The 26670-nt window shown below is 34.8% G+C and overlaps 1 protein-coding gene across 2 annotated transcripts in view; it reads right to left on the bottom strand.

Moving 5' to 3' along the window:
* Nucleotides 1-4710: 4710 nt before the first annotated feature.
* Nucleotides 4711-26670, bottom strand: part of RRM1 (ribonucleotide reductase catalytic subunit M1) — a 40481-nt gene continuing 18521 nt past the window's right edge. For both annotated transcript variants that reach the window (XM_016157943.2, XM_016157941.2), the window contains 11 exons: nt 25385-25468; nt 24179-24340; nt 23723-23802; nt 22804-23005; nt 19961-20110; nt 19529-19750; nt 10991-11067; nt 8653-8788; nt 7692-7787; nt 6421-6609; nt 4711-5332 (listed from right to left, as the gene is read on the bottom strand). In XM_016157943.2, coding sequence (XP_016013429.2) covers nt 5147-5332; nt 6421-6609; nt 7692-7787; nt 8653-8788; nt 10991-11067; nt 19529-19750; nt 19961-20110; nt 22804-23005; nt 23723-23802; nt 24179-24340; nt 25385-25468 — 1584 coding nt within the window. In that variant the 3' untranslated portion in view covers nt 4711-5146. The remainder of the gene's footprint in view (nt 5333-6420; nt 6610-7691; nt 7788-8652; nt 8789-10990; nt 11068-19528; nt 19751-19960; nt 20111-22803; nt 23006-23722; nt 23803-24178; nt 24341-25384; nt 25469-26670) is intronic.

Genomic DNA, 26670 nt, shown 5'->3' with positions numbered 1-26670 from the left:
CCTGGAACATTCTCAAGAATCGACCACATAGTGGGACACAGAGATAGCCTCAACAAATGAAAGAGGGTTGAAATCATACCAACCATATTCTATGATCATAATGCTTTGAAACTAGAGATCAACTGCAGAAAGAAATCAGGAAGAACCACAAATACATGGAGATTAAACAACATGCTATTGAAGAATAACCGGGTCAAAGAAGAAATAAAAAGAGAGATCAAGAGATACATAGAAACTAATGATAATGATAGTACAACATATTAAAACTTTTGGGTCTTAAGAGGAAACTTCGTATCATTACAGGCCTATCTCCAAAAACAAGAATGAGCCCAAATAAACCACCAAACGCTTCAACTTAAAAGACTAGAAAAGGAAGAACAAATGAGGCCTAAAGTCAGCAGAAAGAAATAATCAGAATTAGAGCAGAAATGAATTGAAAACAAAACAAAAATAAAATAAAATAAATAAATGCAAGAAAGAGACGGTTCTTTGAAAAGGGTAATAAAATTGACAAATCCCTGGCTAAACTCACTAAAGAAAAAAGAGATAGGACATAAATAAACAAAATCAGGGATGAAAAGGGGAAATTACAATTGATATTACAGAAATGCAAAGGATCATGCAAAACTACTATGAAAAAGTATATAACACCAAATTTAATAACCTAGAAGAAATGGACCAATACTTAGAAAAACAAAAAACCTTCCCTCTAAGATTAGGAAAAGGCGAGGCTGTCCACTATTACCACTCTTATTCAACATAACTTTGGAGGTCCTAGTGGGTGCAATCAGACAAGAGGAAGATATAAAAGGCATCCAAATTGGAAATGAAGAAGTCAAACTGCCACTATTTGCGGATGACGTGATTCTCTATATAGAAAACCCTAAAGACTCCACAAGAACACTACTAGAAACAATAAACAAATACAGTAAAGTCTCTGGATACAAAATCAATGTTCGAAAATCCATAGCTCAAAAATCCATAGCATTCCTATACTCTAATAATGATGTGTCAAAAAAGAAGTGGAAAAAATAATTCCTTTCACAATTGCAACAGAAAGAATATCTAGGAATAAATCTAACAAAACATGTGAAGGACCGATATAATGAAAACTACAAGACCCTATTAAAAGAAATTGAAGAAGATACAAAGAAATCCGTGTTCTTGAATTGGAAGAATCAACATAGTTAAAATAACCACATTACCCAAAGCATTATACAGATTTAATGCAATCCCCATCGGAATCATATTGGCATTTTTTTAAGAAATAGAACAAAAAAACATCAGATTTGTATGGAAGCACAAAAGACCCCCAATTGCCAAAGCCATGCTGAGTAAAAAGAACAAGGCTGGAGGCATCACTCTACCCGACTTCAAATAGTACTACAAAGCGACAGTAATCAAATTGGTATGGTATTGGCACCATTTGAGCAATAAAATATAGTAATGGATGATAAACTTTACAAAATGAATTCATAAGCCTATACTGATTTAAATAAATGACAGGTAGATGACAGATAAGGGAAAGTTCTTCTTACAGAATTCCAATTAATAAATATAGAAGGAATAATACAGAAAATCACCATTTGTAAAATATCACAGTAATAAATGTTTCAAGTAAAGATGATCAATGTATGCTAAAGTTAGTGGGCAAAGTATAATGAGATACAAGAGTCTCTAAGTATTCCCTTGCAAGGTACTTATTAATTACCGAGGCAAAATATCAACTTTACATTTGAGGAACCTGGCAGTCTCTTAAGCAAATAATGGATCACATCACCAGTAATGGCACAAAGTAATATAATGTGCCTTATGGAATGATGTTCTAAGAAGGGCCCAATATCACCTATGTGGTATTCTTACACACATACAAAAATGCATAACGTGAATTTAATCAAGAGAAAACATGAAACAGACCACAATGAGGGACACTCTACAAAGTGTCAAGATCATGAAAGACAAGGAAAAGCTGAAGAACTGTTGCAAACTAAAGAGAGATATGAAAACTAAATGCAAGCATTTAATCCTGGATTGGATCCTGGATCAGAAAAGGGACATTCGTTGGACATTTGGCAGAATTTGGATAACATCTATAAATTAGATAATAGCATTGTCAATATTAATTTCTTGATTTTGATCATTTTACTGTGGTTATATAAAATGCTAACATTGGTGAATGTGGGTGAAGGGTACACAGGATTTTGTACTGCTGTTGAAACATTTTTTTCAAATTAAAAGTTAAAAAATTTTTAAGAGTAGATGGAACTATTCTCTTTGGAAAACGGGGAAATGTTCAGTTACCAGCAAGAAGGAAGATGAGAAAGAGGACAACCTAGGAATTGGCAAAAGTGTGCCTACTCTATAGACACAGAAACCAAAGAACAGCAAACAGTTAAGAGCAAAAACAGAGCGAATGTGATATACTAAGTCAGAGGAACTTCCTGAAATCGTGATAAGGGCTCTATATTATCTATCATACCTCAGAAGAAACTATGTGCATGATATATTTGGTACACACTACATTTGTTAACTATCCGAAATATTAAAGAAGGTACATTTCAATGTTGAAGTCCAAACCAGAAAGCTTTTACAATAAAGGAATACATATTCATGACAGGGATGAGAACCTTTCTAAATAGAACACAAGAAGCGCTACACTTTTTATAAAAAAAAAAGAAAAAAAAAACAATGATATAAAATTTAACTACATAAAAGAAAAAATGTGATAAATTTGACTATTAAAATTCAGAGCATTAGGTAGTCAAAAGCAGAGCTGCCACTTTTATGTAGTAGATTATGTGGCAAATTGGCACAAAGGTATCTGACAAAAGCAAGTAAAAGATGAAATTCAGCCAACACTACACTTGCAAAGCCATCAGAGGGTGAACCTTTTTGTAATTTGTATAAAGGAACCCTATTTACTAGACACAGCTTCAGTCAAAAGATACCATAAGAGAGTAAAAAAGCAAACCAGAGATTTGGGAAAGATAATTGCGATAAATTTAACCAATGAAGAACTAGTACCCAACACCCATAAAGAAGAACTCAAATCAGTAAAAAACAGACAACTTAATAGTAAAATAGGCGAAAGACCTGAATGGTCACTTCAAAAAAATATGCATACGTATACAAATGCTCAGGTTGTACACTGCACAACCCTACATCTATCTTGTAGACAAAGAGGATTTGTATATGTATTTCAACAATTTCCCTAGCAGATGACAATGAAAACTGTCCTACTCTACTAATGAGGTTGTAGACTGGTACAACCGTTCTAGAAAACAATTTGCCATTATCTAGCAAAATTGAAGATATGCATACTTTTTGATCCCACAAACCTCCTCAGGTACATGGGCATCAAAATATATGTATAAGAATATTCATAGTGGCATTATTCCTATTTGTGAAAAAACGGAAACAACATAAATGTCCTTCAGCAATAAAATGTACAGATTATGGCACATTTATAAACTGGAATGCTATCAACAATAAAAGTCACATAGGACATGAATGAATTTTATAAACATAATATTGATTTCTTAATTTTTCTAAATCTCTTTAGAATATAATGGATTTTTTAAAGCCAACTATATATACCATGTATCGTGGAGTTTATAACTTGTGTAAAAATAAAACATGAGGACCATAATACAAACACTGGGAGAGGGGAAATGGAAGAAACCTATTGTAAGACTCTCATAACTATTTGTTAAAGTGACATAATATTATTTAAAAGTAGACTTTGGTTAAGTTAAAGATGTGTACTATAAATCCTGAGGCAACCATTAAAATGACAGAGGCATAGCCAATAAACCAACAAAGAATAAAATTATAAAAAATATTCAATATAAGGCAGAAAAAGAAAAAAAGAGGAGCTTTTCCGGTCCTGCTGTTTCTGTTTCCAAGTTCCAGAGGACAGACTGGTGACGCCTCCCTGGAGGAAGCAGCCCCTCTGCGGGTCTCAGCTATTCACAGCAGAGCCCATACTGAAGTCATCTCCTTCCTGAGCTCCTGAGCCACCTAGACATATATCCCAGCAGTTCCACTTCAAGGTATAGACCCAACAGAACTGAAAGCAAGAATTCAAAGATACTTATGGATCAATGTTCAAAGCAGTTATTATCATAACAGCCAAAAGGTAGAAATAACCCAAATGTCCATTAACAGATAAACAAAAAAGCAAAATGTGGTATACACATACAATCGAATGTTATTCAGCTTTAAAAAGGTAGAAATTTCTTACATGTCACAACATGGATGAAACTTGAAAACATACGAAGTGAAATAAGCCAGATGGAAAAGAATATATATTGTATAATTCCATTTAAATGAGGTACTTAGTATAGGCTAATTAAGAGACAGAAAGTAAAACAGAGATTACCAAGGACTGAGAGGAGAAGGGAATGGGAGGTTATTGTTTTTATATAAAGTTTCTGTTTGGGATTGATGAAAAAGTTCTGGAAATAGTGGTGACAGTTGTATATGTACTTAATGCCACTAAACCGTATGCTTTAAAATGGGTAAAATGGTAACATTTAATATGTACTTTATCACAATAAAGAGGAAAAAGGCAGATATTAAAATCATAATTCTATATAGTATCTAAGTGATTTGTCTTAAAATTTCCTCCCTGAACTCTCAGAGAACAGAAAATGTTCTTTCTAATCTAACCTTTGTATGAAAATAAATAACGAAATTAGCCTCACACAATCGCTTGGAAATGTTTATCTTTATTTCAGAACAATCTATAAAATTTTATCTAGATAAAGATCTTTTTAGCACTTCTCATGTGTTTTGACAGTTTTACATCTATGGACCCATAGTCAAAGCAGCAAAACTAAGTCTCCTTACCAAAACTGAGATCACCAAGAAATGGGGTACGAGATGGACGATGAAACCCTCTGTAATCACTGTAATTTGCAAGATGACCTCTTTTGCATTCCCAAAATGTCTACTTTGATTCCTAATATACCAATTTGAAAAAAGCATTCCTTTTATACTATAAACGATAGTTTAAATCAGTTGACCCTTCTGCTGCAATAAGGTCCAGCAAAACTGTACCACTTCCAGCAAACCTACCATGCCTATCTGTACTCAAGAAGTGGTCAGGTTATTGAAGAAGTGCTTGTCTCTTCTAAGTCTTTCCTCAGGATCCACACATCAGACATTCATCTCTGTTCTCCAAAGAGCACACCATAGCTGCTGTGTTCCTCTCTTTCTCTTCCTCTTTTGATGCCTTTTCCTTATCTTTCAGCTTCTCTTTATTTAGCGTGAACTGGATCGGATTAGCTGCTGGTCTTGTCCTTAAATAATACATTCCAGTCTTCAAACCCTACATGGGAAGTAAATACAACTATTAGGAGAAACTGTGAGAACATTAGACATTCAAGACCAATGTTTAAAATACATGTCCATAAACCAGGTAGAATTGTTTTCCAAACTTGGGAATTCTATCTCCTCTAGGAAGCCCTCTCAAAAATGCCTAAAGAATCAGTTATTTTTACTCCTAAAACAAGCTATGTCTTTGGATCTACCAAATGTTTTTATTCTCTAGACTTCTTTTAAATTATTATGTGTATGAATTCCAAGTTTGCCTAAGACAACATGTCTACTTTAGATTATAACTATTTAGAGGGCTAGACTATACCTCTGTATAAGAACAGACTGACTGCTTCAAGGATAAGAATCATCTTTTATTCAGAGTAATCAGGGGGAGCATTTCATTAACTATATAAATGTCTAACACCTGTACTGTATACTTGAAATTAATAATAATAATAAAAAAAGCATCTTTTATTCAGTTTCCCCAGTCCTTGCACACAGTATATGCTCAATAAATGTTTTTTAAAATTAAAAGAAATTTGCAATTCTATATAAACACATAGCACATTTCCAGGGAATAAGACTATAATCCAGAAGCATAAGACTTGGCAATGACTAGCTAAGTAACTGGGTTTTATACTGCAGATATATAAAGTAGGAGAAACAACAGATGCTTGAAGCTAGCTGAGGTGTGTAAAGTTTTACTGTAGAGATGGCTGCAGTGCACAAGATGGCTTAGGGAAGAGATACCAGAAGCCAAGAGATCAGTTAAGAAGTTAATAATAGTGGTGGAATAGGAAGATATTCAAGAAACGGTAGAAAGGAACAACCAACACAACTTGGTAACTGCATAGAGAGTAAAGGGAGGATCTTAGGTAACTCCAAGGATTCAAACCTATGAATTAAATAATCTTAAACAAAAAAAATCCAAGTAAGAGCTTAATCTAGTACAAAAACGATGGGCTGGTTTTAACATATTGGATTTGAAGGGAAAGAACTTCCAATTGCAATATTTAATAGGTAGCTGGAATACAAAACTGTATCAATTGTAAAATACCCCAAGATGGCAGTAAGCCCTCCTTCATATCCTCTACCAACCTGCTTCCAGCCGTAGAAGTGCATACTAGTGAGTTTGCCATAGTTAGGCTCAGCAATATGGATGTTCAAAGACTGGCTTTGATCAATGAAAGCACCTCTCTCAACTGCCATCTTGAGAACGGTTTTCTGAGAGATTTCCCACACAGTCTTATAAAGTTGCTTCAGGTCATCAGGAATTTCTGGAATGCTCTGAAGAACAAAACCCAAATGTTTATTGTGCTCCGGTTGAAGAAAGCAGTATGATTACAGAATAACGACCTAAGGGTCTGGCCTTGGTTCTAGTTCCTGCCAGATCTGACCCTATCATTCGGTATAATTAATATGATCCTTATCAACTTTCCTAAGACTGCTCACTTCTGGCTTAGAAAGTCCAACAAAATTCCATCTAAACAATAAAATATCAGGTAGTGATTTAAGATCCATTTTTAAACTGGTTTATGGCTAAAACATTGATTGTCTTAGAGGTATTTTTAAAGGCAGGAAAAGTCAGAGCTAACAAGCAATAAATGACCCTTGAGCTTTGCAGAAAACAAACAATCAGGGCTATTAACACTTAGGAACATGATCCAGGGAAGCACTGAGACAAAACCCTTGATATAAGTTAGGACCCCACAAACTCCACTTGAAGTCAATAGAAAATGTTTACTTAGATCCAGGGTTAGCTTGCATCAAAACATCCAGACTGGCTAATGCGACAGTTTCTATGAAAAAGTACTGAAATATTACAGCAATCTTTATCTGCTGCCAAACAAATGTTTAGCCAGGGACCTCTATTTAGAAATAAATGTTTCTTGATTCTCGGTTGCAAATATTTTATTGTTAAACACTAACTGTAGCTGTCTTTTGAACTATCCGTCCTTGATTACCATCATAATTTTTAATTAAATTTGACTCTAATTTCAGATTTTTTATCAGTGGTACCCAAACTCTGATGCACTTTGGAATTAACTAAGGAGTCTTTAAAAATACTAATGCCTGGCTCCCATTCCCAGACATTCTAATTTAATTGGTATGGGGTGTTACCTAAGCTACAGGATTTTAAAAGCTCCCCAACTAATTCTAATGTGCAGAGAACTTGGAAACTACTGCTCTGTATCATTGCATAAACAAAAGAATAAGGCCTAGCTATGTGCAAATGAACAGAAATGAACAGATCTATATAAACCTATATGACCACAATGAATAGTCATTCTTTTTCTCCATTGCCTGGGATAAGTGAGAAAGTAACAATATTCAGTTAGCTCCCTCCCCCCTTTTTTTTCATTCTGTACCTGGATAGAGCCATTGCATGCAATAATCTGATTTTTCATCTCTTCATTCCACAAGCCCCGCTCAGTAAGATCTTTCAGTAAGTGAGGGTTTACAATCTGAATGGAAAAGCAGAAAAGATATGAAGGAATAAATAAATAACAGTGACAGGGCCTAAACAGGATCATAGGCCTAGAGCTTAAAGTAAATAAAATCACTAAAGAATTATTTAACATTAAACTGCTTGGTAATTTCTATTTTTTATAAAACTGAGAGGCCCATTCCATCACAGGAAAGCTATACTCCTTTAAAATCTTGATAATTTTTATTAAAGAAACATAACATATAGTATTTGTGAAAGTGAAAAGAGCTAAGCTGAGTAAACCTAGTGGATTGATTCTTTTTTTTTCCCTAAGTAAGAATACAATACTTAAAATTAGAAATGTATTCACCCCAAACCTTACAGAAATTTATTTCAGGATATCAGCAAATTAGCAAATAAAAATCTTTTAAATTAGTGGTTCTCAACCCTTAGCTGCACATCAGAATTACCTAGGAACCTTAAAAACAAACAAACAAACAAACAAAAACACTGGTCCCACCCATGAAAAATTCTAATTTGTAACCAAAACTGAGAATGACTGTCTTAAATGATGCTTCTACACATATCGTAAGTATCACCAGCTTAAACATCTGAGGTTATAGCATACATCACTGTGACCACAGAATGTTTATATACCATGTGAACTTTAATATGAACAAGTTACTTTCCTACTCAATCCTCAACTGTTCATTCTTTTGGCATATTTAAAATGTCTATTATGTGCTTCAATAATGGAAAACAGTATTAAGGATGAAGATGACTCATTTTATCAAAGCTATGCCTCCACAGTAAGATAAAAAGGCATACCGAAAATAAGTTAGCAATTACTCTCAACAACAGGCTTTTGAAAGATTTCCCTGTAGGTCTGGTTGTGATCTCACCTGAAATTCTCCTGACAAGACTCTGCGAGTGTAGATGTTGCTGGTATATGGTTCAATGGACTCATTATTTCCAAGAATCTGAGCAGTTGAAGCAGTAGGCATAGGGGCAATAAGTAAACTATTTCTTATACCATACCTAAAGAAAAGGAGATTATTAAGTGCTGCTCCTAAAGCTACAATATGCCAGGGAGGCAGCTACTTTAAATCACTGTAGTAAATGTAGCTGCTTTGAGTAACATAATACAGGCATTAGACTCACGCACAAATTTTTTTAATTAAACCCCTACAGGGATGCAACACAGTTTGGGTAGCATAGCTCACCCCTCTCCTAAATGCCTGACTCCTAAACAGAATAATTTTTGCTGCTGGCAATCCTTACCATGCTATGACTTACCCAACTTGCATTGAGGCTCTCAGGAATTATAGCACTTGATACATTATCTTAACCAGGGAAACATGTCTGTTTAGAGAATCCTCACCTGTATCAGAGTATACTCATTCAACCTTCACTTTTCTAAGTACCTATGTAATCACTATGCTAGGCCCTTTCAGGAAACATAATGATGTGAAAGTGGTCAGAATCAGACATCTATCTACAAGGCGCCATTATCCCAAATAGGACAATGAATAGGGAAAATTGTGTTCAAAGTATATTCTTGACTTTCTCTGTTACCTCTTCAATTATAAGTTCCTAAAAGAATGTCAACATCTTTTGACTCTCTCTAGTCAATGTCAAAGGGAGTGGTTAAGAAAGAATATACTATCTGAACATAGAAATCTTCTAATGCTCTCAGGTCCTCTTTAAAAGCTCAGCATAAGAGATACCTAAACTGGGCATACAACACTTAAGTGTCAAATACAAATATTTGCAAACATTATGTACACTTTAACTATTTATGTACACTTTATGTACACTTTAACTATTTGAGTTACATGTCTTACTTAGTCTTGAGTTTCTCAAACCCAAAGAGCTTGTATTTTCTACATTCAATGTCTCTGGATTCATACAGTACTTAGCAGAGCCTAATATCCTAATGGATTCTGGGTTCTCACTGTCAATCTAGTTGTGAGGCATTGAGCAAGCCATAGCTATCTCCATGTCTTTACTTCCTCAGTCAATTGGACAGTGGTTTCCTGTCCACAGACAGAATGATCTCCAAAATAAGTCACTAAATAAAAACTCTCGGAATATATCGAGTTTGATCACATTTACAACAAAACTGTATGTATGCATCTGCAAACATACTGAAAAAAGTAGAAAAATACACACCATTAACAATGGTTATCTCTAGAAAAAGAAATAAGTTGATTTTTTGTTTTGTGAGATAAGTAGTTGGCAGAAGAGGTATGAAGGGTTTTTACTTATTTCTATATGTGAACTTTATTAACAATGAATGTGTATTCATGTATTAACTTTGAAATTTAATAAGGTTGTATATTTAAAAATACATAAACTAAAGTATTTTGAAAAAAACAAAATAAAATAGAGTACAAATCCATTTTTGCAAAAGTTGCATTTGCATGTAAATACATGCACACTTGCTCAGGAGAAAGTCTGAAGGATGACGGACAAAAACAGGCAAACAAGTTTTGGGGGGGAGGTGGTACTTGGGTAATTTTCATTTTATTCCCTTTCCACACGTTTTTCCAAAATTTTGAACAAATATTATTGGAATAATAAAACACTTTTAAGTGAAATAGATATTTTTAAAGAGCATTTTAAAACTATTGCTTCTTTTTGCAAATATGGAAACTTTGTACTTATCCAGAGATGGCAGACTCATGACAGAAAATAAAAACTTATTATTCACTTAGCAAACATTCTCTCTGCCCTAAATCTCTCACATTTATTAGCTTGAAATACCTACAAAGACTCAATTTTTACATTTTCTTTGATGCAATTTAATACATTATACCCTCCAAAAGCTCTTCCTAAATCCCTTATTCCTATGACGATCAATTAAACAAAAGCCATTTATGTGCCAAATGTAGTTAAGCAATAAATTAAAGTGAAACACATTTAAAAAGTAATCACACTTGGAAATAAGCAGTTTTAATGAGAAAAAGAATTACCTAATCCAGGTAGTTAAGCCTCTAAAACAAGATCAACTAATAATATCTACTATGTATTGAAATACTTACATTGCACCAAGCAATTTACAGATTACATGTATTATTTTATGAAGTATTTAAACAATAGTTCTGTAGATAGGTCATTTTAGCCCCATTTAAAGAAGGAAAATCAGTTTCAGAAGTTAAACATAACTAAATTCTGAAGAGCCAGGATGAAAACCTGAACCCTCCTTACTTAAAAGCTACTTTACATGTCTTTACTTACTTTGCAATCTTCTCCTTGAGAAGTTTCCAGTCCCATAAGTCTGTGGGAGTAACATTCCACATATCATACTGTAGAATCTAAGGAATAAACAACCCAAAATATCATTCTATGCGAATTTAAAACTATAACAAAAAGCAAATGACTAACTAACCGGTCATGCCCTCACATCCCAACAAACGCTGTCTTTTAGTAGAGGGATCCCCAACCCCCGAGTTGCGGACTGGGACTAGTCAGTGGCCTGTTAGGACCTGGCCACACAGCAAGAGGTGAGCAGCAGGCCAGCAAGCGAGCATTTGCAGCTGCTCCTCAGTGCTAGCATCACTGCCTCAGCTCCACCTCAGATCATCAGACATTAGATTCTCACAGAAGCACCACTCCCTGGTGCCAAAAGGTGTTCTAGAATAACTCTGTAAGGAATACAAAGTCTAGAGATTTTCATGGACTAATTTCCATGAAGTCATATTGAAAAGAAACAAGAAAATTGGTTAAGGCTTACTTCTTCCCCATGTCCCTGCTGAGCCCCCTCAGAGAACCTATACCATACCTACAAACCAGGAAATCCTAACATTCATGAAAGTGTGTTGCTGAAATGCACTTTTTCTACAGTAAAAGCCTTACTCTTATTTGCTTTCAAATATTAGCTATCTACTTAATTAACAAACACCTATTTCCAAACAATACCACATTAGATTTCTTAAATACCAGCAGAAAGGTCAGAACTAAAATTAACATCTCATTTTATGTGGAGGACAATCATAAAACTGGTAATATATGCAGTGTGAAAGGCAGAATTCTCATTCCAGATTCTCATTCCTGGTACAAAGGCCATGTATATATAATCTTCTCCTCTTGAATATATACAGGACCTGGAAATATGATGGATGCCTCACTAAATTATGGCAAAGTGAAGGGTTTATGCAGATATAATTAAAGTTGCAAATCAATCAATTTGAGTTAAATAAGAGAGATTATCATGGATGGACCTAACTTACCAAAGGAAAACTGTCAAAAGAATGCCTGGACTAGGCCCTTCTTGAAGTGAAGGAGACTGAAAAAGCAAGATGCCATGAGTTCTAGAGCTGCAAGAAAATGAATTCTGCCAGCAACCAGGTGAGCTTGGAGCAAGACCTTGAGCCTCAGATGAGACCACAGCTTATATCAACACCTTGACCCTGGCCTTGTGCGAACCAAAAAAGATGACCTCACTAAGCTGAGCCTAGACTCCTGACCTATGAAAACTAAGAAAATGAATGTTGAAAATTTTTTTAATTTTTCAATTATTTGACATATACCACTTTATTAGTTTTGATGTACAACATAGTAGACATTTATATATACACCTTACAAAGTGACCATCCCAGTAAGTCCAGTACCCATCTGACACTTTACACAGTTATTACAATATTGACTATATTTCCTCTGCTGTACTTTTCATCCCCGAACTAATTCTATAGTCGGCGATTTATACTTCTTAATCTCTAATCCCTTTTCATCCAACCCCACAACTCACTTCCCATCTGGCAACCATCATCAGTGTGTTCTTTGTATTTCTTCATTTGTTTTGTTTGCTTTTTTAAGATTCCATATATAAGCAAAATCATATGGTACGTATCTTTCTCTGACTTACTTCACTTAGCATAATACCCTCTAGGTCCATCCATGTTGTTGCAATTGAGAAGATTTCATTTTTATTCATGGTTAATATTCCATTGCATATATGTACCACATCTTTATCCATTCATCAGTTGATGGACACTGAGGTAGCTTCCATATATTGACTATTGTAAATAATGCTGCAGTAAACATAAGAATGTATATGTCCTTTCAAATTAGTGTTTTGGATTTCTTCAGATAAATATCCAGAAGTGGAATTGCTTGTTCATATGGTAGTCCTACTTTTTAATTTTTTGAGGAAACTGTATACTGTTTTCCATAGTGGCTGAACCAATTTACAAGCCCACCAGCACTGCATAATGGCTCCCTTTTCTGTACATTCTCCCCAACACTTGTTGATTTATTGATGATATCCATTCTGACAGGTGAGAGGTGATCTCACTGTGCTTTTGATTTGCATTTCCCATCTGTTGGCCATCTGTATGTCCTCTTTAGAGAACTGTTCAGATCCTCTGCCCATTTTCTACTTGGATTTTTTTTTTTTTGGTATTAAGTTTTATGACTTTTTTATATATTTTGGATATTAATCCCTTATCAGATATATGAGTGACAAATACCTTCTCCCATTGAGTAGGTTGTCTTTTCATTTTATTGGTTTCTTTTGCTGTGCAAAAACATTTTAGTTTGATGTAGTCCCATTTATTTTTCCTCTGTTTCCCTTGCCTGAAGAGATATACCCATTAAAATACTAAGAGCAATTTCAAAGAGTTTACTGTCCATGTTTAACCTAGTTTTATGGTTTCAAGTCTTACATTTAAGTCTTAAATCCATTTTGAGTTTTTTTTTTGTCATATGTAGTATAAGACAGTGATGTTTTTTAAAATGTAGCTTCCAGTTTTCCCAACATCATTTATTGAAAAGATAGTCTTTACCCCATTGTATGTTCTTGCCTCCTTTGTCATTGATTAAATGACCATATATGCGTGGATTTATTTCTGGGTTATTCTGTTCCATTGATCTACATGTGTTTTTATGCCAGTACCATGTGTTTTGATTACCATATACAGGCTTATATATAGTTTGATATCAGGTGGCATGATATCAAAAAGCCAACTTTTTCTCAAGCTTGCGTTGGCTATTTGGGGTCTTCTGTGGTTCCATACAAATTTTAGAATTATTTGTTCTACTTCTGTGAAAACTGTCATTGGTATTTTGATAGGGGTTGCACTGAATCTGTAGACTGCTCTGGGCAGTAAAGACATTTTAAAGTGTTAGTTCATCCTATCTATGAGCACAGTACAGCCTTCCATTTATTTGTATCTTCGATTCCTTTCTTGAATGTCTTATAATTTTCCAAGTACATGTCTTTCACCTCCTTGGTTAAATGTATTACTAGGTTTTTTTTGGGGGGTGGGGGGAATTGGTTTCTTAATTTTTTTTCTGATAGTTATTGGTGTATAAAAATGCGACCAACTTCTGAATATTAATTTTGTATTCTGCTACTTTACCGAATTCATTTATCAGTTCTAATAGTTTTTGATGAAATTTTTAGGGTTCTCTATATATAGTATCATGTCTTTTGCAAAAAATGATTTTTACTTCTTCCTTTCCAATTTGGATGACTTTTATTTCTTTTTCTTGTCTGACTGCTGTAGCCAGGACTTCCAACACTATGTTAAATAAAAGTAGTGAAACTGAACATTCTTGTCTTGTTCCTGATCTTAAGCAAAGTTTTCAGCTTCTCAGAGTTGAAGGTAATGTTACCTGTGGGTTTGCCATACATGGCCTTTATCATTTTGCTGAGAGTTTTTATCATAAACGAAAGCTGGATTCTGTCAAATACTTTTTCTGCATCTTTTGATATGATCATGTGACTTTTATCCTTCATTATGTGGTATATCATGTTAACTGATTTGCAGATATTAAACCAACCCTTCATCCCAGGAATAAATACCACTTGGTCATTGTGTATGATCCTTTTAACATACTGCTGAATATAGTTTATTAATATTTTGTTGAGGATTTTTGTGTATATTTTCATCAGGGATAGTAGACTATAATTTTTTTTTTTTTGTAGTCTTTGGTTTTGGTATCAGGGTAATGCTGGCCTCATAAATGAGTCTGGGACCCTTCCCTCCTCTTCAATTCTTTGGAATAGTTTGAGAAAAATAGGTACCAATTCTTCTTTTAAAATTTTGTATTTTAGTAAAACATACATAAAATTTAACATCTTAGCCGTTCAATGGTATTAAGTACATTCACACTGTTGTGCAACCGTCACACCATCCATCTCCAGAACTCTTTTCATCTTGCAAAACAGACACTCTATATCTATTAAACAATAACTCCCCATTTCCCCCACGCGGCCTCTGGCAACTACCATTCCACTTTCTGTCTCTATAAGTTTGACTACTCTAGGTACCTTGTATAAGTAGAATTATACACTATTTAGCTTCTTTCCCTGAGCATAACATCCTCAATGTTCATCCATGTCGTAGCACGGATCGAAATCCTGTCCTTTTACCTTAAATTTATTTTTCAATTACAGTTGACACACAATACTTTATTAGTTTCAGGTGTACAACACCTGAAGACATTTATATAGCTCACGAAATGATCACACCACTAAATCTAGTACTCTTCCAACACAATACAAAGTTATTACAATATTGATTATATCCCCTTTGCTGTACTTTTACATCCCTGCAATTACTTTTACAGCTGGCAGTATGTACTTCTTAACCTTTTACTTTTTCACCCATCCCACCAAGCCTCCTTCCACATGGTGACAATCGATATGTTCTCTGTATCTATTAGTTTGCTGGTTTCATTTGTTCATTTACTTTGTTTTTTAGATTCCATATATAAGCAAAATCACATGGCATTTCTCTTTATTTCACTTACTGTAATATCCTCCAAGTCCATCCATGCTGTAGCAAATGGTTAAGATTTCATTCTTATTCCATCGTATATATGTATGCACCACATCTTCTTTATCCGTTCAGCTATCGATGGACACTGAGGTGGCTTCCATATCTTAACTGTTGTCAATAGTGCTGCAATAAACATAGGGATGCATATATCTTTTTGAAATAGTGTTTTGGATTTCTTCAGATAAACATCCAGAAGTGGAATTGCTGGGTCATATGGTAGCTGTAATTTTAGGTTTTTGAGAAACCTCCATACTATTCTCCACAGTGGCTGCACCAATTTACAATCCCACCAATAGCGCATAAAGGTTCCCTTTTCTCCACATCCTCGCCGGAACTGGTTGTTTGTTGATTTATTGATAGCCATTCTGACAGGTGAGGTGACCTCATTGTGCTTTTGATTTGCATTTCCCTGATGATTAGTGATGTTGAGCATCTTTTCATGTCTACTGGCCATCTGTATGTCCTCTTTGGAGAAATGCCTGTTCAGGTCCTCTGCCAATTTTTAAATAGGATTGTTTGTTTGTTTGGTATTAAGTTCCTTATATATTTTGAATATCAACCCCTATCAGATGTTTCACTAGCAAATATCTTTTGCCATTGAATAGGTTGTTTTTTCGTTATGTTGTTTCCTTCACTGTGCAAAAACTTTTTAGTTTGATGTAGTCCCATTTGTGTATTTGTTTCCCTTGCCTGGGAAGACATATCTAAAAAAAATATTGCTAAGAGTAATGTGAGAGTGTACTGCCTACATTTTGATTTCAGGTCTTACATTTAAGTCTTTAAACCATTCGGAGTTTATTTTGGTATATGGTATAAGGAAGTGGTCTAGTTTCATTTTTGAACGTACCTATCTAGTTTCCCAACATCATTTATTGAAGAGATAGGCTTTACCCCATTGTAGATTCTTGCCTCCTTTGTCACAGATTAGTTGACCACTCAGGCATGGATTTATTTCTGGCCTCTCTTTTTTGTTCCAATGATCTACATGTCTCATTTTGTGCCCATACAATGCTGGTTTGAGTACTACAGCCTTGTAGTACAAGCATTTCTCAAATGCTTTTTCTGCATCTGTTGATATTTTCACCCTTCATTTTCTTTATGTGGTATGTCACATTAGTTGACTGTGGATACTGAACAAAAATTGTCATCCCAGTACGGTTTAGTACTTGTTCACAGTGTATAATCTATTACTGCATTCTTAAATTCAGTTTGCTAATATTTTCTTGAGGATTTCCTCATCCGTGTTCACCAGGGATATTGGCCTATAACTTTTTTTTGTAATGTCTTTGTCTAGTTTTGGAATCAGGGTATTGCTGGCCTCATAAAATGAGTATCCTACCCTCCTCTTGAAATTTTTGAAATAGTTTAGGAAGGAGAGGTGTTAAGTCTTATTTGAATGTTTGGTAAAATTCACCTGTGAAGCCATCTGGTTCAAGACTTTTGACTGTTGGGAGGTTTTGAATACTGATTCAATTTCATTAATAGTTCTTGGTCTGGTCAGATTTGCTTCTTCTTGATTCAGTGTTGGAAGGTTGCATGTTTCCAGGAAAGATTGTATGTTTCCAAGAAATTTATCCATTTCTTCCAGTTTGTCCAATTTGTTGCCACATTGTTCATAGTATTTTCTTCCAATCCTTTTGTATTTCTGTGATATCAATTGTTACTTATCTTCTATTTCTGATTTCATTTATTTGGATCCTCTTTTTTCTGGATGAGTCTGATTAAAGATTTAGCAATTTTGTTTATCTTTTTCAAAGAACCAGCTCTTGGTTTCATTGATCTCTTATAGTTTTTTTATTCTATTTTATTTCTACACTTTATTATTTCCTTCCATCTGCTCACTTTGGGTTTGTTTATTCTTCTTTCCCTAGTTCCTTTAAGTTTAAGTTTACATTATTTATGAGATTTTTGTTTCTTGAGGTAGGCTATAAATTTCCCTCTTAGGTGCTTCGGCTGTGTCCCACAGATTTTGAGGGTCGCTGTGTTTTCATTTTTCTTTGTCTCAGGGTACCTTTTGATTTCTCTTGATCTCATTGTTAACCTCTTCGTTGTTTAGCAGCTTTTTTTTAGCTTCCATGTTTTTGTTTTTCAGTTCTTCTTATAACTGATTTCTACTTTTATACCATTGTGTTTGTAGAAGATGCTTGATATTTCAATGTTCTTAATTTTACTGAGACTTGTTTTGTGGCCTAACATGTGGTCTACCCTGGAAAATGTTCCATGTGCACTTGAGAAAATAGTATATTATGCTTCTTTGGGGTAAAGTGTTCTAAAAGTATCAATTAAATCCATTTAGTCTAATGTGTCAAAGAAGGCTGCTCTTTCCTTGCTGAGTTTCTGTCAAGATGATTTTCTGTCCATAATGTCAATGGGTGTTAAAGTCCCCTACTATTACTGTATTACTGTAAATTTCTCCATTTTTGCCTGTATTTGCTTTGTATATTTAGGTGCTTCTACATTGGTTGTGTAAATGTTTACAAGTTATATCTTCTTGTTGGATTGAGCCCTTTATCATTATAAAATGCCATTCTCTGTCTCTTATTACAGCCTTTGTTTTAAAGTCTATTTTGTCTGATATAAGTATTGCTACCCTAGCTTTTTTATCATTTCCATTTGCATGAAATATTCTTCTATCCCTGTACTTTCAGTCTGTGTGTGTCTTTTGATCTGAAGTACATCAGTATAGGTGGCATATGGGTCTTGTTTTCTTATCCTTCAGCCATCCTATGTCTTTTGATTGGAGCATTTAATCCATTTACATTTAAGGTAATTATTGACAGGTACATGGTTATTGCCATTTTATTTATCAAATTTTCTATATTTTTTAAACTCTTCTTTTTAAGGAAGTCCTTTTAACATTCCTTTTAATTCTGGGTTTGGTTGTTATAGGAATTCTGTTCAGCTAGGCTTCAAGTGGATCTCAGTGATGGTTGTTCTAAAATTGTAATTTTGATGTGATCATGGAACAAGGTGAGCACATAGATTATCTACTCTTTCATTCTGATTCCGGGCACAGTCTTAAATATATGTTGCTTTAATTCGCAGTTTATCATTAGAAAACTAATACAGTTAACATTCTTCTTAAGTCATTTTAGCAATGACTTGCTTTAAATAAGAGATTAAAACAGAGTTCCTTTTCACTCCAGAAGACAAAAGTACTATATTGGTCTCCTATGGCTGGTTTAACAAATTACCACAAACTTGGCAGTTTAAAATGACAAAATTAATTTTCTCATAGTTCTGGCAGCCAGAGCCCAAAATCAACATGCTGGGAGAACCATGCTCCTTCCAGAGGCTCTAGAGGAGGTCATGTTCTTTGACTCTTTCAACTTCTAGCAGCTGTCAGCATTCCTGAGTTGTGGCTGCATCACTCCAATTTCTGTCTCTATGGTCATGTTACCTCTTCTTCCTCTCTGTCTCTTATAAGAACAACTGTCATTGGATTTAGGGCCCATCTGGATAACTCAGGATAATCTCATCTCTAAATCCTTAATTACATCTGCAAAGACCCTTTTTACACCAAATAAGGTAACATTCACAGGTTCTAGGAATTAGAATGTAAGCTTATCTTTTTGAGGGCTACCATTCAGCCTATTATAGGAACTTACAGGCAAAAAGACATTTTATTCAACATAACTGGCGTTTCTCCAGCCATGCACACAATGCACACACACTCCACACATGAGCAGGCTGCTCAGGCTACAGCAGAGCCCATGGTGCCCAGCAGCTCGGAGCTGACCTGCCTGCCTCCTCGTGACCAGCGGCAACCCCACAATGGCAAGGCTCACGCAAAAGGGGTTGCAGGTGCAGCGGGGAGAAGACTGCGCAGAAAGAGTACCATGGGCAAAGCAGACAGCGAATGAAGAGCGGACTGGGCAGAGACATTATAAACACACAGACCTCGTCCAGTGACCCCCAGGGAGGGAGGCGTGCGCACAGAATATTAAAACAAAACAAAACAAAAAAACATTTTTTTCACCCATATACTTACTCCTTTGCTGACTGGAGAGCCCTCGTAGGTTTCATATGGGCCATGCTCCTTGGCCAAATCACAGCTGGCTTCCAAGGCTCCATAATAAATGGTTTCAAAGATTTGCTTATTCAATAACTGGGCCTCTGGACTCTCAAAAGGATACCTCATCAGAATAAAAGCGTCTGCCAGACCTTGTACCCCAATTCCGATGGGGCGATGGCGTTTATTTGATAAGTATGCCTTTGTGGCAATAGATTTAGAGAAGAAAGAGACATTACTGAACAGAAAAAGCAAATGTTCTGTACCAAATAACATATACTCTTTTTATCTAAGTTTTCTCACACCATTCCAATGATGACCATTTAAATGATGACTGGCAGGCAAACTGTGATAAACTTTCTCCACCTTAGATTTCAATAATTACCAATAAGCAGAGATATTTATTCATACCTCCGGGATAGGGTAGAAGTTAATATCAATAATTTTATTCAAGTTTCGAACAATGACTTTGGTGACTTCAGCCAACTTCTTGAAGTCGTATGTGTGTTCTGGCGTGACATACATATTCAGGGCCAGGGAAGCCAAGTTACAAACTGCAACCTAGAAAGTAGAGAAAAAGGTCAAGAATCAATTTTTATTTCTTCCTTGTGTCTGTGACACTACCATATAGTCCTCTAATACTCTGATATTAAAATTTTTCATTTTTATCTTTGACTTCTCCCTCTTCATCATTCACCAGTTCATTCCTGAATCCCAGTACCTATTCACAGATGTGAGTTTTAACATGTTCCAGTGACATAGGTAGGATGAAGAGAACCCTATGTTCCATAGTACACAGCTCTATTACCAAACTTTTACTATGCTGTGATTGTTTATGTATATCTTAGTCAGTAATGTGTGCTGTCCAATACAATAACCATTAACCAAATGTAGCTATTTAAAATTAAATAAAATTTAAAATTCATTTTCTCAGCTGTAGTAATCACATTTCAAATGCTCATGAACCACCTGATACAGGACATTTCCATCACTGCAGAAAGCTCTTCCTAATTACACACGCCAACCTCACCCTCATTGAGATTCTGACTAGCCCTTAATAACAGAGTACCCAAAGTTTGTGATTTTTGAAAAAGCTCTTCAGGTGACTTTTCCTCTATCTGTGCTTTCTATTTACTAGGTGGTGACCTTTTTCAGATAGGAATCATATCTTATTTAATCCAATATTTTTAGTACTAGCAACACATCTGGCATGTACTAAATGCTCAATAATGATGAACACACCTTCTTTTTCCATTTTGATTATGACTATCCCAATTCAAACTCTCAACTCCTCTCACTTCATGCCCTTACCTACTCAATTCTATACTTGTTGCCAAAGAACCCATTTTTAAAACATAGCTCGGATCACATAAGTCTGATAAATGCCAGAGAGAAAAATAAGGCAGGAAAAGAAGACAGTTTCCTGGGGATAAGGATGGAAGGAGTGCCAATTTTAAAAAGAGCTGTCAAAGAAGGTCTCACTGAGAACATGACGTATGAACAAACAACTGAAGAGGTTAGAAAGCAAGCCATTTGGCTACCTGGGGGGAAGAGTGGTAAAAGAAAAATCCTGAGGCAGGAGCATGCATGCTAAGTTTGAGAAACAGCACAGAAATTAGTACAGCTAGAGTACAGTGAGCAAAGGGGAAAGTAACAGCAGGCGAAGTGGCGATACCAAGTTGTATAGGACCTTATAGGGCACTAATAAGATTACTGGATGGAAATGAAGTACTGACTGATGCTATAACATGCATAAAAAAACTTTAAAACAAGGTAAGTGAAAGAAGCCTGACACAAAAAGCCTAATATTATGAGATTCCATCTAAACAGAATGCCAACAATAGGCAAATCCAAAGACAGAAAATAAATTAGTGGTTACCAGAAAAGGAGAACAGGGTGTGACTGCTAAGAAGTATAAAGTTTCTTTCTGGGGTGATGAAAATGTCCTAGAATTAGATACTGGTGATAGTTGCACATCTTGTGGGAATACTAAAAAATAATGAATTACATACTTTACAAGGGTGGAGTTTATGGTATGTGAATTATATCTCAATTTAAAAAAGGACAGACTCTGGATAGGTTAGAAAGTCAAAGAGGAGAGCTGTGCAAGGTAATGATCTGATCTGATTTTTGTTTTTAAAAGGGTCACTCTAGTCTCTATAAAAAAAAAAAATCTATCTTGTATAATGGTTAGAGTATATGTCAATTTCTTCCAACTAAATTATAAGTTTCCAGAGGACAGAAACTGAGCCATATTCCTTTATATTTCCAGAGCACTTACTACAGTTGTATTACATATAGGTGGTGCTCAATAAATTTTGTTAAACTGCAACCTTAGCAGTATACTCAACTCACTATTTTCATCCTGATTTTTCATTTGTCATATTTTTTAGCCCCTAGAATTTGTAATCTGCTCCTTCTTCATTTCCATAGTTTGCATCCAATATCCAAGCAGCCTGTCATCCAACTACTACAACAATCTCCTTAAGCTGACCTCCATCCTCTTCTTACACCAAGCTACTCTATAACCATAAGTAAGAACTAGCTTTCTCATCCTAGCATTTTGCTATATTCCCCTTCAGAAACCTACAAGGGCTCTCTATTTCTGTGACATGCCAGCTTTCACCTACTAACTCCTTTCCCCTGGCCAAAGCCATCTCTCCATATACCAAACCTTAATGTATTTGCTCCATCGAAACAAACTTACTGGACAGTCACTGCACAGAACCTAACCCTATCCCTGATCTGTCATACAGGCTGTTCTTCCCAAATGGAAGTTTTTCCAGAAACTTAAAAACAAAACAAAACAAAAACAAAACAAAACAAAAAACCTAGGTCTCATTTCTAGCCTTGCCTCTTCTGTGAATCATTAAAAATTTGAGATTAGAATTTTCTCAACGTTCACTGAAAGGACTCTATGTGTTTACATACTTTAAACTGAATGAGCATCCTAACACATTTTTGTTTGTCCCAAACTACCATAACTGTATATTGCTACTTTTCTCAAGTAAAGATTATTATAACAATGTGTAAGAAAAAGTTGACAGTCTTCTACATGGCTTTCACTAAAAGATATTCAAAGACATAGATCACATCTCTTTCTCCCTTTCTATTTTAGTGCCCTTCTGTTTATCAACAAGCTATGAAAACTCCCTTCACTCATCTCAAGTGAAATAAAGTGAGGGATTCACAAACAATAACTTCCAAAGATTCTTCTCTCAGTACTAGACTCGGGCAGAAGTTTTTCTACCTACCTCATCTTTGCTGGTATACTCTACTATTTCTGTACACAGGTTGCTGCATTTGATTGTTCCCAGGTTTTGCTGGTTGCTCTTCCGATTACAGGAATCTTTGTAGAGCATGTATGGGGTACCTGTCTCGGTCTGAGACTCAATGATGGCGTACCAAAGCTGCTGAGCTTTTACAACTTTGCGGACACGACCCTGTTTCTCATAACTGAAGGGCAAAGGTAATATTATTTTATTTACCATTTAATATTATTGTAACATTTCATAAGAAAACCTTTATTGCAGATAACTTGAAGAGAGACATTAAAATATAATATCATAAAAACTTAAATTTTTTACTAAGTTTTGCAAAGGAAAAAAAAAACAAGGAATTTGATATTCATTTTACCCTCACTAAAACCAAAGGAAAATCAGGCAGCGTTAAATCCCTTCAAATACACCTGATCCCACTAAATCAATACCTTCCATAATTAAAAGAAACAAAAACCTAAAGTAGTCAAATTATGCTATTGTGCTAAAGTAGTACTATTGTTCTATTATTTAATGAACTATTCACATGTGTCCAAGTTGCTCGATTCCTGTAGCACAAAGCATAAATGATTTTATCAAATGTACAGTATGACAAAGCAAAAAAATAAAATAAAATAAACACTGCTAACTCTTTGTCTTCATTGTAAAAAGCATCAATTGAAAAACCTAAGCAAATATTTACATGTCCCAAGTTTTAAGAAAGAAGACGGAAACCAAAATTTTAATTAAGATTCAGAAAAAAAAAAGCTTACCAAAATAAAATTATTAATCATATTCTCTTCTAGATGCTCCCAAAGATTCCTAGAAACTGGCTAATGAGTGGTACCATTTTGAAATGTGGACCTCCAAATAAGAGAAAAATATGTAAAACACTATTTTCATATTTTACCCATACCTTTCATATAGCTTCTCAAATTCTTCTCCCCAAACCTCATCCAGACCAGGACACTCATTTGGACACATCAAAGACCATTCCTACAAAGGAAAAAATAGTACCACCTGTTAGAAACTTCAAATAATCAACTATACATAGTCCATTAGGAATACTATAAGGGAGAGAGTATCTTATATGGACTATCTTGGAAATCTGCTATAGAAATAATCATTTTAGGCTCAGACCCAAGCATCTAGTTCTGCCTATTTGTATACAACCTTTCAAGCATTTAGGTCAGACAGCATCTACTTTAGAGAATAAAAATTCAAGAAGGCAGGAATGACATCTAGTAACATGTTCAAAATGCCTTCCATAGCAAAACATATAAGTGGACTCTTCCTAAGCATGATTTATGACAACTGAAGAGAAGGCTTATATGAATCGAGTCATTATTACTAACAGGTACCTTTCTCTCACCTGATTAGTCTCCACTCGTTTCATGAAGAGATCCGGAATCCAAAGGGCAAAGAAAAGGTCCCTGGCGCGCTGTTCTTCTTTTCCTGTGTTCTTCTTTAAATCAAGAAACTCAAAGATATCTAAATGCCAAGGCTCCAGGTAAATAGCAAATGCCCCAGGTCGCTAATGGTAAATAAATCATCATTCTTTTCAGAATCAGAATGAAACAAAGAAACTTCATATTTTCCAAAACACTTTTATAATATCTCCTTGGATTATCAGTAAAATTAATAAATTAAATGAGGTAATACAAATAAAAGTACTACAAAAATATAAAGTAGTTATATTTTTCTTACAATTCTAGGAGTAAAAAAGAACATTTAACATAAAGGAAATGTGAAAAAAGAAAGATTAAATAACTTGTTCAAACTGATAAGTAAACTAGAGATGGAGCTTCCTCTTCGGTTGTCGTCTAGCTCACTTTACACAATGTGACATGTATGTAAAGCCCAAAGAAAATCACTTCGACTTAGACAATAGGTTGTGCTCTTTATTAAAGGTCAAAAAGGTGATCTGTCTTATCAAGGTCCCATAGATTTCTTTTTTGTAAGTACACCAGAGAAAAGTTCATAAACTAAGAAGTGATTAGTATGCCTACATATCCACAAGAGGCAGGCTCAAGTTAAAAACTAAAACACTATTCTGCTGGTAATACTAAATAAATGACCTCAATCCTCTCAACTTTGCTTTTTCCTCTATAAAATAGGCAAAGTTTTGTTTTGTTTTGTTTTAAGAAAAACCTAGAAGACATATTACAACCCCTTTGCAAAGTTAGGTATTAATATGAGTCACAACTTCAAAAATTCTTTGCCAACAAACTGTCATGTAAAAAAGCTATTGACTAGATCACTGGCTACCTGGAGTCATTATGCATGGGTGGGAGTAAAGGGGGTGATTAATATGAAAGCGCATGAGGAAATATTCTGGGGTAATGAAAATGTTCTATATTTTGAATGGTATGGGGAGTACAGTGTATACATCTGTCAAAACCCATCGAACTGTACATTCAAGTGTATGTACTCTAAAGTAAGTAAATTATACTCAGTAAATTGATTTTAAACATGAAAAAATAGGCAGTTGTTAGAAACATACATAATAAACCATCTTATTATAAGTAGACATGGCTAAAAACTTTTAGTTCTGATTTCCAATACTTTAACAGCATACCTTGTTTCCACCTTGATCCACATATCGTGCTGTATTGTTATATACTCTCAGCATTGGTACAAGCCCATTGGAATTGCCATTAGTCTGAAAGAGAGACTGAGACTATAGGTATCTGAAGTAGAAAGGGGACTCAACAAGAAAAAAGAACACAGGGCTCAAAAGTGAACAAATTACTCTTTCCCAGTCCATAAAGTTAAATCTGCTCTCCAGTTCTACCTCTGCTTTAAAAACATAATGAACGTTAAATAAACAAAACCTTGAATAAATTATAATTGTGTACAGTTACTTCATGGCATCTCTAATTTATAATGAGATATAACAATTACAAGTTGAAAGAATCTAAAATCAGGACACCATACCTTCTAAAGGTCATTATATAAATATATACTTTGGGTAAAGCAAAACACCACTAAAATGTCTTTTTTCACAAAATTTCAAGGCAATTTACAATTAGAATTATACACAATGGGCAAATAGAGATAATAAATAAGGTAAAAGGAGATTCTCAGCAATAAATGAATTCTAAAATGAAGATAAGAAAATAACAGACTCCTAAGACTAGACGAAACATCATCGAATTTCAAAATAATCCTTCTAACTCAAGGCAAGCCTCAAACAGTTTAGAAACATAAGTGAGCAATAGTTCACCCTACTATTGTGTGAAAGTGCTGTATATATCACATCTCCAGAACCCCATGTAATGGAATGGCTTCCTTCTGGACTCTCTAGCTTTATTCTAAAAGGTTAGATATTTTCTTCACATTACAGATGAAGAAACAAATTCAGAGATGTAAAATAACTTGCACTAAGCACTATTAGTAGGTAGTGTAGATAGGATTTAAATCCAGGTTTTACCTAAAACTCCTTATCTTAACTCCCAATTCAAGCAAGGCTTGAATTTACATCAAAGTGTCAATGTTTAAAACTTAAATCTTAGCTCTATCACATATTAAGTGACTGATCTCTGGAAGTAATTTTACTTTCTAAGCCTGTTTCCTCACTTAGAAAATGAAGACAATACTGTCTATACTCATCAAGTTACTATAGAACGTAAAATACCCACTATGTACCTCTAATGATATCTATTTCATAAAGTTGTAGTAAGGATTAAATGAGTAACTCATGTAAAACTTTTATAACAGATTTAGCACATAGTAAGCAATCAATAAATGAGTTGCTATTATTGTAAAATAAATCAGAATTCCAAAATCTGAGCTAAAAAGGATCCTACAGATCATCTAATCTAAACTTCTAAGATAGATGATAATGAAGCCAGAAGCAGTGAA

This window comes from Rousettus aegyptiacus, unplaced genomic scaffold (assembly GCF_014176215.1).
Source record: "Rousettus aegyptiacus isolate mRouAeg1 unplaced genomic scaffold, mRouAeg1.p scaffold_m13_p_5, whole genome shotgun sequence".
Classification (NCBI taxonomy): Eukaryota; Metazoa; Chordata; class Mammalia; order Chiroptera; family Pteropodidae; genus Rousettus; species Rousettus aegyptiacus.
Note: the sequence above shows the minus strand (reverse complement) of the source record. Positions and strands in the feature narration are given on the sequence as shown.